A 14,999-nucleotide genomic window follows, 5' to 3' on the forward strand; every position below is an offset into this window, starting at 1 on the left:
TCCGGCCCATACACCATATCCCCGAATCCCTTTATTCTTTAGAAAGGTATCTATCTTTTCCTTAAAAACGTTTAAAGAAGGAGCCTCAACTGTTTCACTGGGCAAGGAATTCCAGAGATTCACAACCCTTTGGGTGAAGACATTCCTCCTACACTCCGTCCTAAATCTACTTCCCCTTAGAAAGCCCCCTAGTTCTGCTTTCCCCGACCAGTGGAAACAACCTGCCCGCATCTATCCTATCTATACCCTTCATAATTTTATATGTTTCAATAAGATCCTCCCGCATCCTTCTAACCTCCAATGAGTACAGTCCCAGTCTACTCAACCTCTCGTCATAATCTAATCCCCTCAACTCTGGGATCAACCTAGTGAATCTCCTCTGCACTCCCTCCAGTGCCAATATGTCCTTGGTAAGGAGACCAAAACTGAACACAATACTCCAGATGTGGCCTCACCAACACCCTATACAATTGCAGCATAACCTCCCTAGTCTTGAACTCCATCCCTCTAGCAATGAAAGACAAAACTCGATTAGCCTTCTTAATCACCTGTTGCACCTGCACACCAACATTTTGCGACTCGTGCACCAGCACACCCAGGTCCCTCTGCACAGCAGCATGTTTTAACATCTTACCGTTTAAATAATAATCCATTCTGCTGTTATTCCTCCCAAAATGGATAGCCTCACACTTGGCAACATTGAATTCCATCTGCCAGACCCTAGCCCATTCATCTAACCTATCCAAATCCTTCTGCAGACTTCCGGTATCCTCTGCACTTTTTGCTTTACCACTCATCTTAGTGTCGTCTGCAAACTTTGACACATTGCACTTGGTCCCCAACTCCAAATCGTCTATGTAAATTGTGAACAACTGCGGGCCCAACACTGATCTTTGAGGGACCCCACTAGTTACAGGTTGCCAACCAGAGAAACACCCATTTATCCCCACTCTCTGCTTTCTGTTAGTTAACCAATCCTCTACCTATGCTACCACTTTACCCTCAATGCCATGCATCTTTAGTTTATGCAGCAACCTTTTGTGTGGCACCTTGTCAAAAGCATTCTGGAAATCCAGATATACCACATCCATTGGCTCCCCGTTATCTACTGCACTGGTAACGTCCTCAAAAAATTCTACCAAATTAGTCAGACACGACCTACCCTTTGTGAACCCATGCTGCGTCTGGCCAATGGGACAATTTCCCTCCAGGTGCCCCGCTATTTCCTCCTTAATGATAGATTCCAGCATTTTCCCTACAACCGAAGTTAAGCTTACCGGCCTATAATTACCCGCTTTCTGCCGAACTCCTTTTTTAAACAGTGGTGTCACATTTGCTACTTTCCAATCCTCTGGAACCACCCCAGAGTCTAGTGAATTTTGATAAATTATCACTAGTGCGTTTACAATTTCCCTAGCCATCTCTTTTAACACTCTGGGATGCATCCCATCAGGGCCAGGAGACTTGTCTACTTTTAGCCCCATTAGCTTGCCCAAAACTGCCTCCTTAGTGATTACAATCATCTCAAGGTCCTCACCTATCATATCTTTATTTCCATCAGTCGCTGGCATGTTATTTATGTCCTCCACTGTGAAGACTGACCCAAAAAACCTGTTCAGCTCCTCAGCCATTTCCCCGTCTCCTATTATTAAATCTCCCTTCTCATCTTCCAAAGGACCAATATTTACCTTAGCCACTCTTTTTTGTCATATATTTGTAGAAGCTTTTACTATCTGCTTTTATGTTCTGAGCCAGTTTACTTTCATAGTCTACCTTACTCTTCTTTATAGCTTTTTTAGTAGCTTTCTGTTGTCCCCTAAAGACTTCCCAGTCCTCTAGTCTCCCACTAATTTTTGCCACTTTGTATGTTTTTTCCTTCAATTTGATACTCTCCCTCACCTCCTTAGATATCCACGGTCGATTTTTCCCCTTTCTACCGTCTTTCTTTTTTGTCGGTATGAACCTTTTCTGAACACTGTGAAAGATCGCTCGGAAGGTTCTCCACTGTTCCTCAACTGCTTCACCATGAAGTCTTTGCTCCCAGTCTACCTTAGCTAGTTCTTCTCTCATCCCATTGTAATCGCCTTTGTTGCAGCACAAAACACTTGTGTTTGATTTTACCTTGTCATCCTCCAACTGTATTTTAAATTCCACCATATTGTGGTCGCTCCTTCCAAGAGGATCCCGAACTATGAGATCATTAATCAATCCTGCCTCATTACACAGGACCAGATCTAGGACCGCTTGTTCCCTTGTAGGTTCCATTACATACTGTTCCAGGAAATTATCCCGGGCACATTCTATAAACTCCTCCTCAAGGCTGCCTTTACCAACCTGGTTAAACCAATCGATATGCAGATTAAAATCTCCCATGAAAACCGCTGTACCATTTCTACATGCATCCGTTATCTCTTTGCTTATTGCCTGCCCTACCATCCTGTTACTATTTGGTGGCCTATAGACTACTCCTATCAGTGACCTTTTCGCCTTACTATTCCTGATTTTCACCTAAATTGATTCAACCTTGTCCTCCATAGCACCAATATCATCCCTTACTATTGCCCAGATGCCATCCTTAAACACCAAAGCTACACCACCGCCCTGACCGTCCATTCTATCCTTTCGTATAGTCTGATACCCTTGGATATTTAACTCCCAGTCGTGACCATCTTTTAACCATGTTTCAGTAATGGCCACTAAATCATAGTCATTCATGATGATTTGCGCCATCAACTCATTTACCTTATTTCGTATACTACGAGCATTCAGGTAAAGTACACTTATGCTGTTTTTTATGTCTTTGTTATGAATCCTAACACCTTGATCAGTAACCTTTCGCAATCTATTTTTCCTCTTACCCTTTCTCCTAATTTTCCTTGTCTTTGAACCCATATCTCTACATAATAACCTGTCACATAACCTTCTGCCTTGATCTCCATTAACCATTATACTGTCCATAGCTCTCACATGTGAGATGGCTCGCGCTAAGCTCTTTACCAAACTCAACGCCTCAAAAGGATTCTGGCAAATGCAGCTCGATAAATCCAGCAGGAAACTCTGCACATTTAACACCCCCTTTGGAAGATATTGTTACAACAGGATGCCGTTTGGGATCATCTCTGCATCGGAAGTGTTCCATAGAATTATGGAACAAATTATGGAAGTTATTGAAGGTGTTCGCGTCTATGTCGATGACAATCATTTGGTCCACCACCCTGCAGGAGCATGTTAGTCGCCTCCAGCGCGTATTCAGAAGTATACATGAGCATGGCCTCCGCCTCAACAGGGCCAAATGCTCTTTTGGTCAGACATAACTTAAGTTCCTCGGGGACCACATCTCCCAATTGGATGTGCAGCCGGATGCGGACAAGGTAGCTGCCATCACAGCTATGAAAACACCAGAGGACAAGAAGGCGGTCCTCCGATTTCTGGGCATGGACAATTTTTTAGAGAAATTAATCCCTAACCTCGCCTCTCATACCACGGCTCTCAGGAACCTGGTCAGGAAGACGACAGACTTCCAATGGCTCCCAGCCCACGAGCGCGAATGGAGAGAACTCAAGGCAAAACTGACCATGGCCCCGGCCTTGGCTTTCTTTGATCCAGCAAAGGAGACCAAAATTTCGACCGATGCCAGTCAATCCGGCATTGGGGCAGTGCTCCTTCATCGTGATGAGGCCTCATCATGGGCCCCCGTTGCATATGCGTCACGTGCGATGACCCCCACGGAACAGCGCTACCCGCAGACAGAAAAGGAGTGCCTGGGCCTTCTGGCCGGTGCTGTTAAGTTTCACGATTATGTCTACGGACTTCCTCAATTCACCGTCGAGACCGACCAATGCCCGCTGGTCAATATAATACAGAAAGACTTGAACGACATGACGCCTCGCCTCCAGTGTATTCTTCTCAAGCTCCGGCGATACGACTTCCAGCTGGTATACACCCCAGGCAAGGACCTCATCATTGCTGACGCTCTCTCCAGGGCAGTCAACACTCCATGTGACCCAGCGGGATTTGTCTGCCAGGTTGACGCCCATGTGGCATTCGCGGCCTCCAATCTACCTGCCTCGGATGAACGCCTCGTCCAAATTCGCCGTGAGACGGCGGCTGACCCCTTGCTACAGCATGTCATGCGCCACCTAACGGATGAGTGGCTCAAGGGCCAATGCCCTCAATTCTGTAATGTCAGAGATGATCTGGCAGTAGTAGACGGGTTCTTCTAAAACTGGACCGCATTGTCATCCCGCATAGCATGCGCCAGCTTGTCTTGGAACAACTACACGAGGGCCACCTTGGCGTGGAAAAGTGCCGCTGACGGGTCCGAGAGGCAGTGTACTGGCCCGGCATTAATGAGGACATAGCCAACACAGTACTCAACTGCCCCACTTGTCAGCGCTTTCAGCCGGCCCAACCACGTGAGACCCTGCAGCCCCATGAGTTGGTCACGTCACCATCGACCAAGGTGGGCATCGACCTGTTCCACATGCTGGGTAGAGACTATGTCCTGATCGTGGACTACTTTTCGAATTACCCGGAGGTGATACGGTTGCACGACATCACCTTGTCTGCCGTCATTCGTGCATGTAAAGAAACCTTTGCCCGACATGGCATCCCGCTCATGGTTATGTCGGACAATGGCCCCTGCTTCGCCAGCCAAGAATGGTCCAACTTTGCCAGGCAGTATAATTTTGCCCATGTGACGTCCAGTCCCCTGTACCCACAATCCAATGGCAAAGCAGAGAAGAGAGTACATATCGTCAAACGGCTCCTATGCAAGGCTGCCCGTGCTGGGTCTGATTTCTACCTTACCTTGCTGGCCTATCGCTCCGGTCACTCTGCTATCCCCCTGACTTTGACGCAGTCCAGCCCGCTCCTGAACAGGCGGCTCTCGACCCACCCTTGAGGCAGTCAACCAGAATTCGTCGCCCACCTCAGAGACTAAATATATGAACGTTTCGAATTTATGGACTTTCTGAATTGTTTCGTTGCTTTGTTTGATCGTTTCCCTGGTTTGTATATAGTGTTGATCTCGTTACTCTTTTGCATACTGCTTCTCTGCACCAGGTACCTTCCCATGTAAATAGCTTAGTTCTCATGTACATAGTCCTGTAAATATGCCTTCGCATCCCACACGTAGTTAGGAACATTCTCACCACACATTTTATATTGCCACACGCATACATTTTTTTATAAAAGGGGGGATGTCATAATATACACCAGTATATCATGGTGCAGACACACACACTGATGGACACACAGCAAGACCAATAAACACACACAACACCGCAGCCAATCACCAGTTAGAGCACACTCACTATATAGACAGAGGGCATCAGAGTTCCCGCTCATTCGAGATGCAGCCTCTCAGAAGGACAGAGCTTACAGCTTACAGCACAGATCTTCACCATGTGCTGAGTGCATAGACTGGTTAGGACAGGCATAGGTCTTTAGTTTAATCTAACATTGTGTTAACCCACAGTGAAAGTATGTTCAACAGTTTCTAACTTAATAAAATAGTGTTGCACTATTTTAAGTGTTGGTGGCCTGTGTGTGTTCCACGGATCCAGAGCACCCAACACATCAGACCTCATCCTCACCAATCTGTCTGCTGCAGATGCATCTGCCCATGACAGTATGGTAGAAGTGACCACAGCACAGCCCCTGTGGAGACAAAATCCCATCTTCACATTGAGGATACTCTCCATTGTGTTGTGTGGCACTAACACCGTGTTCAATGGAATAGACATCAAACAGATCTAGTAACCCAAGACGGGGCATCCATGAGCCGCTGTGGGCCATCAGCAGCAGCAGAATTATATTCAGCCATAATCTGCAACCTCATGGTCCGGCATATCCCCCACTCTATCATTACCACCAAGCCAGGGGATCAACCCTGGTTCAATGAAGAGCAGGAGAGCATACCAGGAGCAACACCAGGCATATCGAAAAATTAGGTGTCAAGCTGGTGAAACTACAACACAGGACTACTTGTGTGCCAAACAGCATAATCAGCAAGTAATAGACAGAGCTAAGTGATTCCAAAACAAACACATCAGATCTAAGATCTGCAGTCCTGTCATATCCAGCCGTGAATGGTGGTGGACAATTAAACAACTCACTGGAGGAAGAGGCTCCACAAATATTCCCATCCTCAATGATGGAGGGGCCCAGCACCTATGTGCAAAAGACAAGGCTGAGGCATTCGCAACAACCTTGAGCCAGAAGTGCCGAGTGCAGGTTCCATCTCGGTCTCCTCCGGAGGTCCCCAGCATCACAGATGTCAGTCTTCAGCCAATACGATTCATTTCACGTGATATCAAGAAACGGCTGAAGATACTGGATAGAGCAAACGAATGGGCCCTGACAATATCCAGCTTTGGTACTGAAGACTTGCTCCAGAACGTGCCGCCACTCTGTTTTTGAAAACTCACCACTATTCTTAGAAGTCCCCCTATACCAAAAAGGGCCGACATTCTAAATGGTGAAACAGGGATTCTCACTCCCCGACTCCGGTACAGGCTTCAGTGGGTGCTATTCAGGTCAAACTATATTTTCAAGTTATCCCCCGGTATAACCCGTATCTTCACCAAAGATTTCATCTACTTACCACTTAGTAGCATCGATCCTGGGTCCCGCATTGCTAAGTAAGTAAAGTAGACTAATAACCATCGTTTCAGGTTGAAACTTTAAAGTTTTTTTTTTCTCTTTTTAAAAGATGCAATCACTGTCTTTACGGAAAAGTAAAAAGATCTTGCTTCTGGATCCTTCTGGTTGGTTGAAGGGACCTTCAGGCCCAACTTGACAATCAATCTTCTTTAAAGTCTGGTCTTCTTTAGATGTATTCGCTGATGAGCTTGGTTGCTGTGTCCTATCTTTCCTATGTACAGAGATATGAGAGCGATCTCTCAGCTGACTCTGAGCTGAATCTGCCTACTCTTTAAATTCTAGTCTTCCTTAGATGTATTAGCTATTTTCGCTCTGCTGCTCTGCCCTTTCTCTTTCCCATGGCCAAGCTGACTGTAATATGACTGCTTCTCCCCCTCTCTCTCTCTGAGCTCTGAGTTCTGCTTCTGGTTCTGCCTGCTATCCCCTTTCTTCGGGTTTATATTCTCTTTCTAACAGTTAAGTTTTTATGATGTTATTGTAAAGTAACTCTTTTTTTTTGATTGTAAAAGGTATCTTTGATCTAAACCTTCTAATCCAACTAAGTATTCATTTTGACATGACTTCATCTCATAGATCTGATTACATTGTTTCCTTTGTGATGTTCAAAATGCTTTGACTTCAGGAGGTGTTACTTTTAATTCCTGTCATTTCTAGAGTTTTATTTTCCAATTGTGTCCTCAGCTCAATTTTGACTTTGATTTTGGCTTTGAATTATGTTTCTCGTAGACTGATAGTCTCCAGTTTTCTTTAATTTACCTGGTATTAGCAAATTTTCACACCTAGAATTCTCACCAAATTCAACTGAACCTCATCCTTTCTTTTCCAGATCCTTACTAAGATAGTTAATTTCAATGAAGGTGTGAGCCATTGTTTTTGGCTTCATTCAAAAGCCTGGGCGAAATTCTCCGGAAACGGCGCGATGTCCACCGACTGGCGCCCAAAACGGCGCAAATCAGACGGGCATCGCGCCGCCCCAAAGGTGCGGAATGCTCCGCATCTTTGGGGGCCGAGCCCTAACATTGAGGGGCTGGGCCGGCGCCAGCTGGCGGAAAATGCCTTTGTTGCCCTGCCAGCTGGTGCGGAAATGACATCTCAGGGCGGCGCATGCGCGGGAGCGTCAGCGGCCGCTGACAGCATTCCTGCGCATGCGCAGTGGAAGGAGTCTCTTCCGCCTCCGCCATGGTCTCCACCATGGCGGAGGCGGAAAGGAAAGAGTGCCCCCACGGCACAAGCCCGCCCGCGGATTGGTGGGCCCCAATCGCGGGCCAGGCCACCGTGGGGCACCCCCCGGGATTCACGCCAGCCCCCGGCGATTCTCCGACCCGGCGGGGGGTCGGAGAATCTCGCCCCAGGTTTGTCTTGTTTGCTAAGCCTGCTTGACCAAGGATGTCTGCATTTTACAATCCTTCCCTGGCAGTTGCTGTTAACCCTTTGTGGGATCTTTCCCTGTATCCTCTCATATTTCTCTCAGACCAGATATTGCCAGACTTCCATGTTTCAAATGACACATCTTTCCATATTTTCAATAACAACTCCTAGCCAACTCTTCCAGTATAGCTACAACACTGGCATCTATCCCACAATATAGGAAATTGCCCAGGTATGTCCTGTACACAAGAAACAGGACAAATACAACCCAGCCAATTACCACCCAATCAGTCTGCTCTCCACCATCAATGAAGTGATGGAAGGAGTCATCAACAGTGCTACCAAGCGGCACTTACTCAGCAATAACCTGCTCACGAATGCTTAGTTTGGGTTCCACCAGGGTCACTCAGCTTCTGATATCATTACAACCTTGGTTCAAACATGGACAAAAGTGCTGAATGCTAGAAGTGACATCAAGGCAGCATTTGACAGAGTATGGATCAAGGAGCCCTAGCTAAACTAGAGTCCATGGGAATCAGGGGGAACATTCTCTGTTGGTTGGAGTCATATCTGGCACAAAGGAAAATGGTTGAGATGGTTGGTGGTCAATCATCTCAGCTCCAGGAGTCACATCACTGCAGGAGTTCCTCAAGGTAGTCTCCTTGGCCCAACCGTCATCAGCTGCTTCATCAATGACCTCCCATCCATTATAAGGCCTGAAGTGGGGTTGTTTGCGGATGACTGCCCAATATTCAGTACTATTCACGACTCCTCAGATAATGAAGCAGTCCATGTCCAAATGCAGCAAGACTGGACAATACCGAGACTTAGGATGACAAGTGGCAAGTTACATTCGCGCCACACAAGTGCCAGGCAATGACCATCTACTACAAGAGAGGATCTAATCATCGCCCCCTGATAGTCAATGGCATTACCATCGCTGAATCCCCCATAATCAACATCCTGGGGGTTACTATTGATCAGAAGTTGAACTGGACTAGCCATATTAATATTGTGGCTACCAGGGCAGGGCAAAGGCTAGGAATCCTGCAGCGAGTAACTCACCTCCTGACCCCCCAAAGCCTGTCCACCATCTACAAGGCACATGTCAGGACTGCACTGGCCTGGATGAGTGCAGCTCCAGCAACACTCAAGAAGCTCAACACCATTCAGGACAAAGCAGCCCACTTGATTGCTCCTCCTTCCACAAACATTCAAACCCTCCACCACCGACGAATAGTGGAAGCCGTGTGTACCATCTACAATATGCCCTGCAGTAACTCACCAAGGTTCCTTCGACAGCATCTTCCAAACCCACGGTCACTACCATCTAGAAGGACAAGAGCAGCAGATACCTGGGAAACTCACCCCCTGGATGTTTCCCTCCAAGTCACTCACCACCCTGACTTGGAAATATATAATAATAATCGCTTATTGTCACAAGTAGGCTTCAATTAAGTTACTGTGAAAAGCCCCCAGTCGCCACATTCCGGCGTCTGTTCGGGGAGGCTGTACCCATTCCTTCACTGTCGTTGGAGAAAAATCCTGGAACTCCCTCTCTAACAGCACAGTGGATCTACCTACACCTCAAGGACTGAAGGGGTTCAAGAAGGCAACGCACCACCACCTTCTGAAGGGTGTTCTGTTCTTTGTATTGTTCTTCAGGATGGTAAAGGTGGTAGTGTTGACAAAGAACAGGAAGCAGTGTTAAACAAACAAAGCTAATGTATTACACTGCACTTAATGAGATTTGAACATTTGCTAAGGAATTAGATAAGTAAAGAATATACAATACTAAACTATGCTATCAGCAAACCTATTTCACATCTACTCAGTCTGGCTCACTTCCACTCTCTCACTCTCTCCCAGAAGTCAAGGAGGCATGTGATATTTATATGGTTGCTCTATAGCACCATCTAGTAACTAGAGTAGTAACATTACATTAACACTTTATGTTTGTTACAAGATCCATATATTGTGGCAACTAGGAAAGGGCAATAAATGTTGGTCTAACCAGCGATGCCCACATCCCGTAAATCAATAATAAATAAGTAACAGCTTTATGGAAGTACCTTCATCACATGGACCGTGTGGTTCATAAAGAGGCTGGCTCACTTGCATCTTCTCAAGGGCAACTTGGGATGGGCAGTAAATTCTGGCCTTACATCAATACTGATATTCCGAGATTGAATACAAGCTTTTTGATTTCCTCTTGCAACTGCTTTATTCACAATGACACTGGCATTCTTGTAATTTGAATCTTGAATCAGCATATGAAGAGCAATGCAGTAGTTGAAAATCTAGGGAACTATGTTTTGATGATGATGCCATAAAGATATCCAATATTGTTCATAGCAGTTTCATCAGTACTACAACAGGAACAAATAATCAGACCCAGCATTCATGTGCAGTATTGACTGGAGCTCAATGTGGCACCCTGTATTACATAGGTCTCCTGTATTACTATAGACCAGTGAGCCTTACTTCTGTTGTGGGCAAAATCTTGGAAAGGTTTATGAGAGATAGGATGTATAATCATCTGGAAAGGAATAATTTGATTAGAGATAGTCAACACGGTTTTGTGAAGGGTCGGTCGTGCCTCACAAACCGTATTGAGTTCTTTGAGAAGGTGACCAAACAGGTGGATGAGGGTAAAGCAGTTGATGTGATGTTTATGGATTTCAGTAAAGCGTTTGATAAGGTTCCCCATGATAGGCTACCACAGAAAATACGGAGGCATGGGATTCAGGGTGATTTAGCAGTTTGGATCAGAAATTGGCTAGCTGGAAGAAGACAAAGGGTGGTGGTTGATGGGAAATGTTCAGACTGGAGTCCAGTTACTAGTGGTGTACCACAAGGAAATGTTTTGGGGCCACTGGTGTTTGTCATTTTTATAAATGACTTGGAGCAGGGCGTAGAAGGATGGATGAGTAAATTTGCAGATGACACTAAAGTCGGTGGAGTTGTGGGCAGTGCGGAAGGATGTTACAAGTTACAGAGGGACATAGATAAGCTGCAGCACTGGGCTGAGAGGTGGCAAATGGAGTTTAATGCAGAAAAGTGTGAGGTGATTCATTTTGGAAGGAATAACAGGAAGACAGGGTACTGGGCTAATGTTAAGATTCTTGGCAGTGTGGATGAGCAGAGAGATCTCAGTGTCCATGTACATAGATCCCTGAAAGTTACCACCCAGGTTGAGAGGGTTGTTAAGAAGGCGTACGGTGTGTTACCTTTTATTGGTAGAGGGATGGAGTTTCGGAGCCATGAGGTCATGTTGCAGCTGTACAAAACTCTGGTGCGGCCGCATTTGGAGTATTGCGTGCAATTCTGGTCGCCGCATTATAGGAAGGATGTGGAAGCATTGGAAAGGGTGCAGAGGAGATTTACCAGAATGTTGCCTGGTATGGAGGGAAGATCTTATGAGGAAAGGCTGAGGGACTTGAGGCTGTTTTTGTTAGAGAGAAGAAGGTTAAGAGGTGACTTAATTGAGGCATACAAGATGATCAGAGGATTGGATCGGGTGGACAGTGAGAGCCTTTTTCCTTGGATGGTGATGTCTAGCACGACGGGACATAGCTTTAAATTGAGGGAAGATAGATACAGGACAGATGTCAGAGGTAGGTTCTTTACTCAGAGTAGTAAGGGTGTGGATTGCCCTGCCTGCAACAGTAGTGGACTCGACAACAGTAAGGGCATTCAAATGGTCATTGGATAGACATAAGGGAATAGTGTAGATAGGCTTTAGAGTGGTTTCACAGGTCGGCGCAACATCGAGGGCCGAAGGGCCTGTACTGCGCTGTAATGTTCTATTTTCTATGTTCTCTGTACGAATTGGGAAGACCAAAGCAATTGGACTATTTTGAAATTTACTCCTGTCACTGAAATGGTGGCTTCACACCGTTTTACTTATTTAAACTTGTAGAGTGAAGCACCTGGCCCATGTTAGGCTCCTTTGGTCAATCTGATAACAGTTTTTGTTACCATCAACAGAATCTTATATCTTGCCCTTGCACCTCCCAACCCCATCCTCTTGCAAACAATGTCATTGTATCCGACAGAATACCTCTATTTGAGTTTAATTTGGCTTTGGGCATCAGCATTACCTTATTTTCATTTAATTTTACCATCACCTTACTTTTCTTCCGAGGAACACACATGAGTTTCTTGTCCAAAAATATGGCTTTGAAATCCTTCCATCTGTCATTCATACTTCAGATTTCCCTGCTCAGTATTTCAGCTCTAGTAGTTGCACCCTCCAAGGCAAAGGGTACCCTTTGAGTATTCCAATGAGTCAATCTACAGAACTTGAGACAGGGACACAGGCAACTCATACCCAAGAACAAGTCTCACTGCAGTTCAGTGCCATTAAAAAAGGACACATTTTCTGTCTGTGTTCTTCTTTTGCAATCTTAAGTTCTTAATTTTAGAATGCAAGAATTCTAGTAAGTTCCCATCCATCATCTCAGCATGGGATGACGGGGCGAACTACCACTACTAATGGCGCCACAAAAGAAAACTTTGGCCTGAATCTTAACTGCTAGCAGGTTTCTGGTGGTAACACACATTAATGAGTTAATTGCTCGCCCGTAACAGAATAGACCCTCATATACATGTTGCAGCCAATAGACTAGGTAAACCCTCAGCCTGCTTAGTCTCAATGTTCAAAGGATACTGGCGCGTACTTAAGTGTTGTTTATTTTATTTGAAGTGCCCTATTTGGAAGGACAGTAAAGTGCACAATATTTCAAATGTGATGTTCAACCTATGTGATCGTGCAACTACTACTGCATATTAATATACACTTTTAGGCTGTGATTTCATTACATTAATCAACTGATCATTTTGTCAAATAGTGGCATGTCCACCTGGACATTTCAGTGCGAGACAGGACACAATCTGCACTGCATGTGCCTTTGGGTCATTTAATAAGCATTATGGAATGACTGAATGCACAAACTGCCCACGAGATGAAGCTACTAACAGAAGTGGGGCAACTTCTCAACAGGAATGTCACTGTAAGTTTATTTTGTTAGTATGGTCTCACTGAATGGCAGAACAGATTCAATGGGCTGAATGGCCAACTTCTGCTCTTGTCTTATGGTATTTTTTTCCCTGTGTATCATAATCGTTTGCAACTATCTATGTCAGATATCAGTTGCCATAATGCCCAATTCAGTAATTGCTCAGTTAATAGACATACACATTTTCACGACAAGCAGGCCAATTCTTCCCACTAAAACTTTCATGCACCTTATACCAAGGTTTTGTATTTGAGTCACAGATATGGCATTGTACACATTAAATACACTGCTCTGCCAAAATAATGTTACTGCTGATATGTCCACAGCAGATGTTATTTTCTCAGCAAGCGAGGACAGCACGGTGGCGCAGTGGTTAGCACTGCAGTCTCACCACGCCGGGGTCCCAGGTTCGATGCCGGCTCTGGGTCACTGTCCATGTGGAGTTTGCACATTTTCCCCCACAATACAAAGATGTGCAGGATAGATCGATTTGCCGTGCTAATTTGCCCCTTAATTGGTACTCTAGATTTATTTAAAAAAATAAACAAATACATTTTCTCAGCAAGCCAAATCCCAGTGAGAATCCTTATGGAATCCCTACAGAGCAGAAGGAGGCCAATCGAGTCTACACCGACCCTCTGAAAGAGCACCATACCTAGGGTCAGGCCCCGCCCTATTCCTGTAACCCAGTAACCTCACATAACCTTTTGGATACTAAGGGGCAATCTAGCATGGCCAATCCACCTAACCTGCACATCTTTGGACTGTGGGAGGAGACTGGAGCATTGGGCAGAAACCCACGCAGACACAGGGAGAAAGTGCAAACTCCACACAGGCAGTCACCCGAAGGAGGAATTGAATCCGGGTACCTGGCGCTGTGAGGCAGCAGTGCGAACCATTGCATCGCCAATCCCGAATCTTGTCTTACTGATCATAACCTTATTCTGAAAATGAGGAGAAACCTACTGATTCCAGAAATATAGGGCGGGATTCTCCACTCCCGCGCCGAAGTGGTCGCGCCGTCGTGAACGCCGTCGAGGTTCACGATGGCGCAAAACGGCCCCGATACCGACCGATTCAGGCCCTGACAATGGGTTAGGATCGGGGCCGCGTCATCTACATGCGTAAGTCTACCACGTCAGCCTCTCTCCCCAACTGCACTCCCGGAACCTCCGACACCCCAAATACCGCCACCCTTGGGCTCGGCGTCACCTCCATTCCCATTGACATTACGTTCGCAAACTCTTTCCAGAACCCCTCCAACTTCAGATATTCCCAAAACTTATGAACATGGTGCACCGGGCTCCCTGCACACCGCCCACTCCTATCTTCCACCCCTGGAAAAAAAAATCATCCTAGACCCTATCATTACAGCCCTGTGCACCACAGTATGAGACTCAGTGTTGCACACAATGAAGATGAGTTTATCCTCCGCAGAGCCTCACTACACTTGGGCTTGCATTGCCCCTCACAACTCCTCCCACTTGCACTGGACCTCCTCCATTGGAATGCCCTCCCTCCCCATATATATCTGACACCTTGCACTCGCCTACCTCATCCTTGGACAGAGTTTGTCCATATCGCTGAGGTAGCAGCCGCAGGAACAAACCCAATTCCTTCCTCAAGAAGTCCCTCACCTACAGGTAGCTGAACCCATTCCCCTTTGTCAGCAAGTACACCTCCTCAAGCTCCTCCAATTTCTCAAACTTACCCCCCACAAACAGGACTTGAAAATGCTCTATTCCCAATCGCCCCCACCCCCAAACCCTGCATCCAACCCCGCTGGAACAAACCTGTGGTTACCTCAAATTGGCACCCACAGGGACATGCCTTCCATCCTAGTGCTGCTGACATCCTCATCCTCAACGCTGATATCACCACCTGGCTTATGGAGTACCTGGATGGTGAGAACGGAAGTGGTGCCAACAATAACACCCTCAGACT

The 14,999-nt window shown here is 46.0% G+C and overlaps 1 protein-coding gene and 1 long non-coding RNA gene across 3 annotated transcripts in view; one reads left to right on the forward strand and one right to left on the reverse strand.

The window, feature by feature from the left end:
* The window catches only part of LOC140424981 (zona pellucida-binding protein 2-like), a 159,140-nt gene that overhangs the window by 135,608 nt on the left and 8,533 nt on the right, over window positions 1-14,999 (forward strand). For both annotated transcript variants that reach the window (XM_072508722.1, XM_072508723.1), the window contains exon 8: window positions 12,888-13,049. In XM_072508722.1, the coding sequence (XP_072364823.1) occupies window positions 12,888-13,049 (162 nt within the window). The remainder of the gene's footprint in view (window positions 1-12,887; window positions 13,050-14,999) is intronic.
* Window positions 1-14,999, reverse strand: part of LOC140424983 (uncharacterized) — a 61,165-nt gene that overhangs the window by 22,946 nt on the left and 23,220 nt on the right. The window lies entirely within an intron of this gene.

The sequence above is a fragment of the Scyliorhinus torazame genome, chromosome 6, assembly GCF_047496885.1.
Source record: "Scyliorhinus torazame isolate Kashiwa2021f chromosome 6, sScyTor2.1, whole genome shotgun sequence".
In the NCBI taxonomy this organism is placed as follows: Eukaryota; Metazoa; Chordata; class Chondrichthyes; order Carcharhiniformes; family Scyliorhinidae; genus Scyliorhinus; species Scyliorhinus torazame.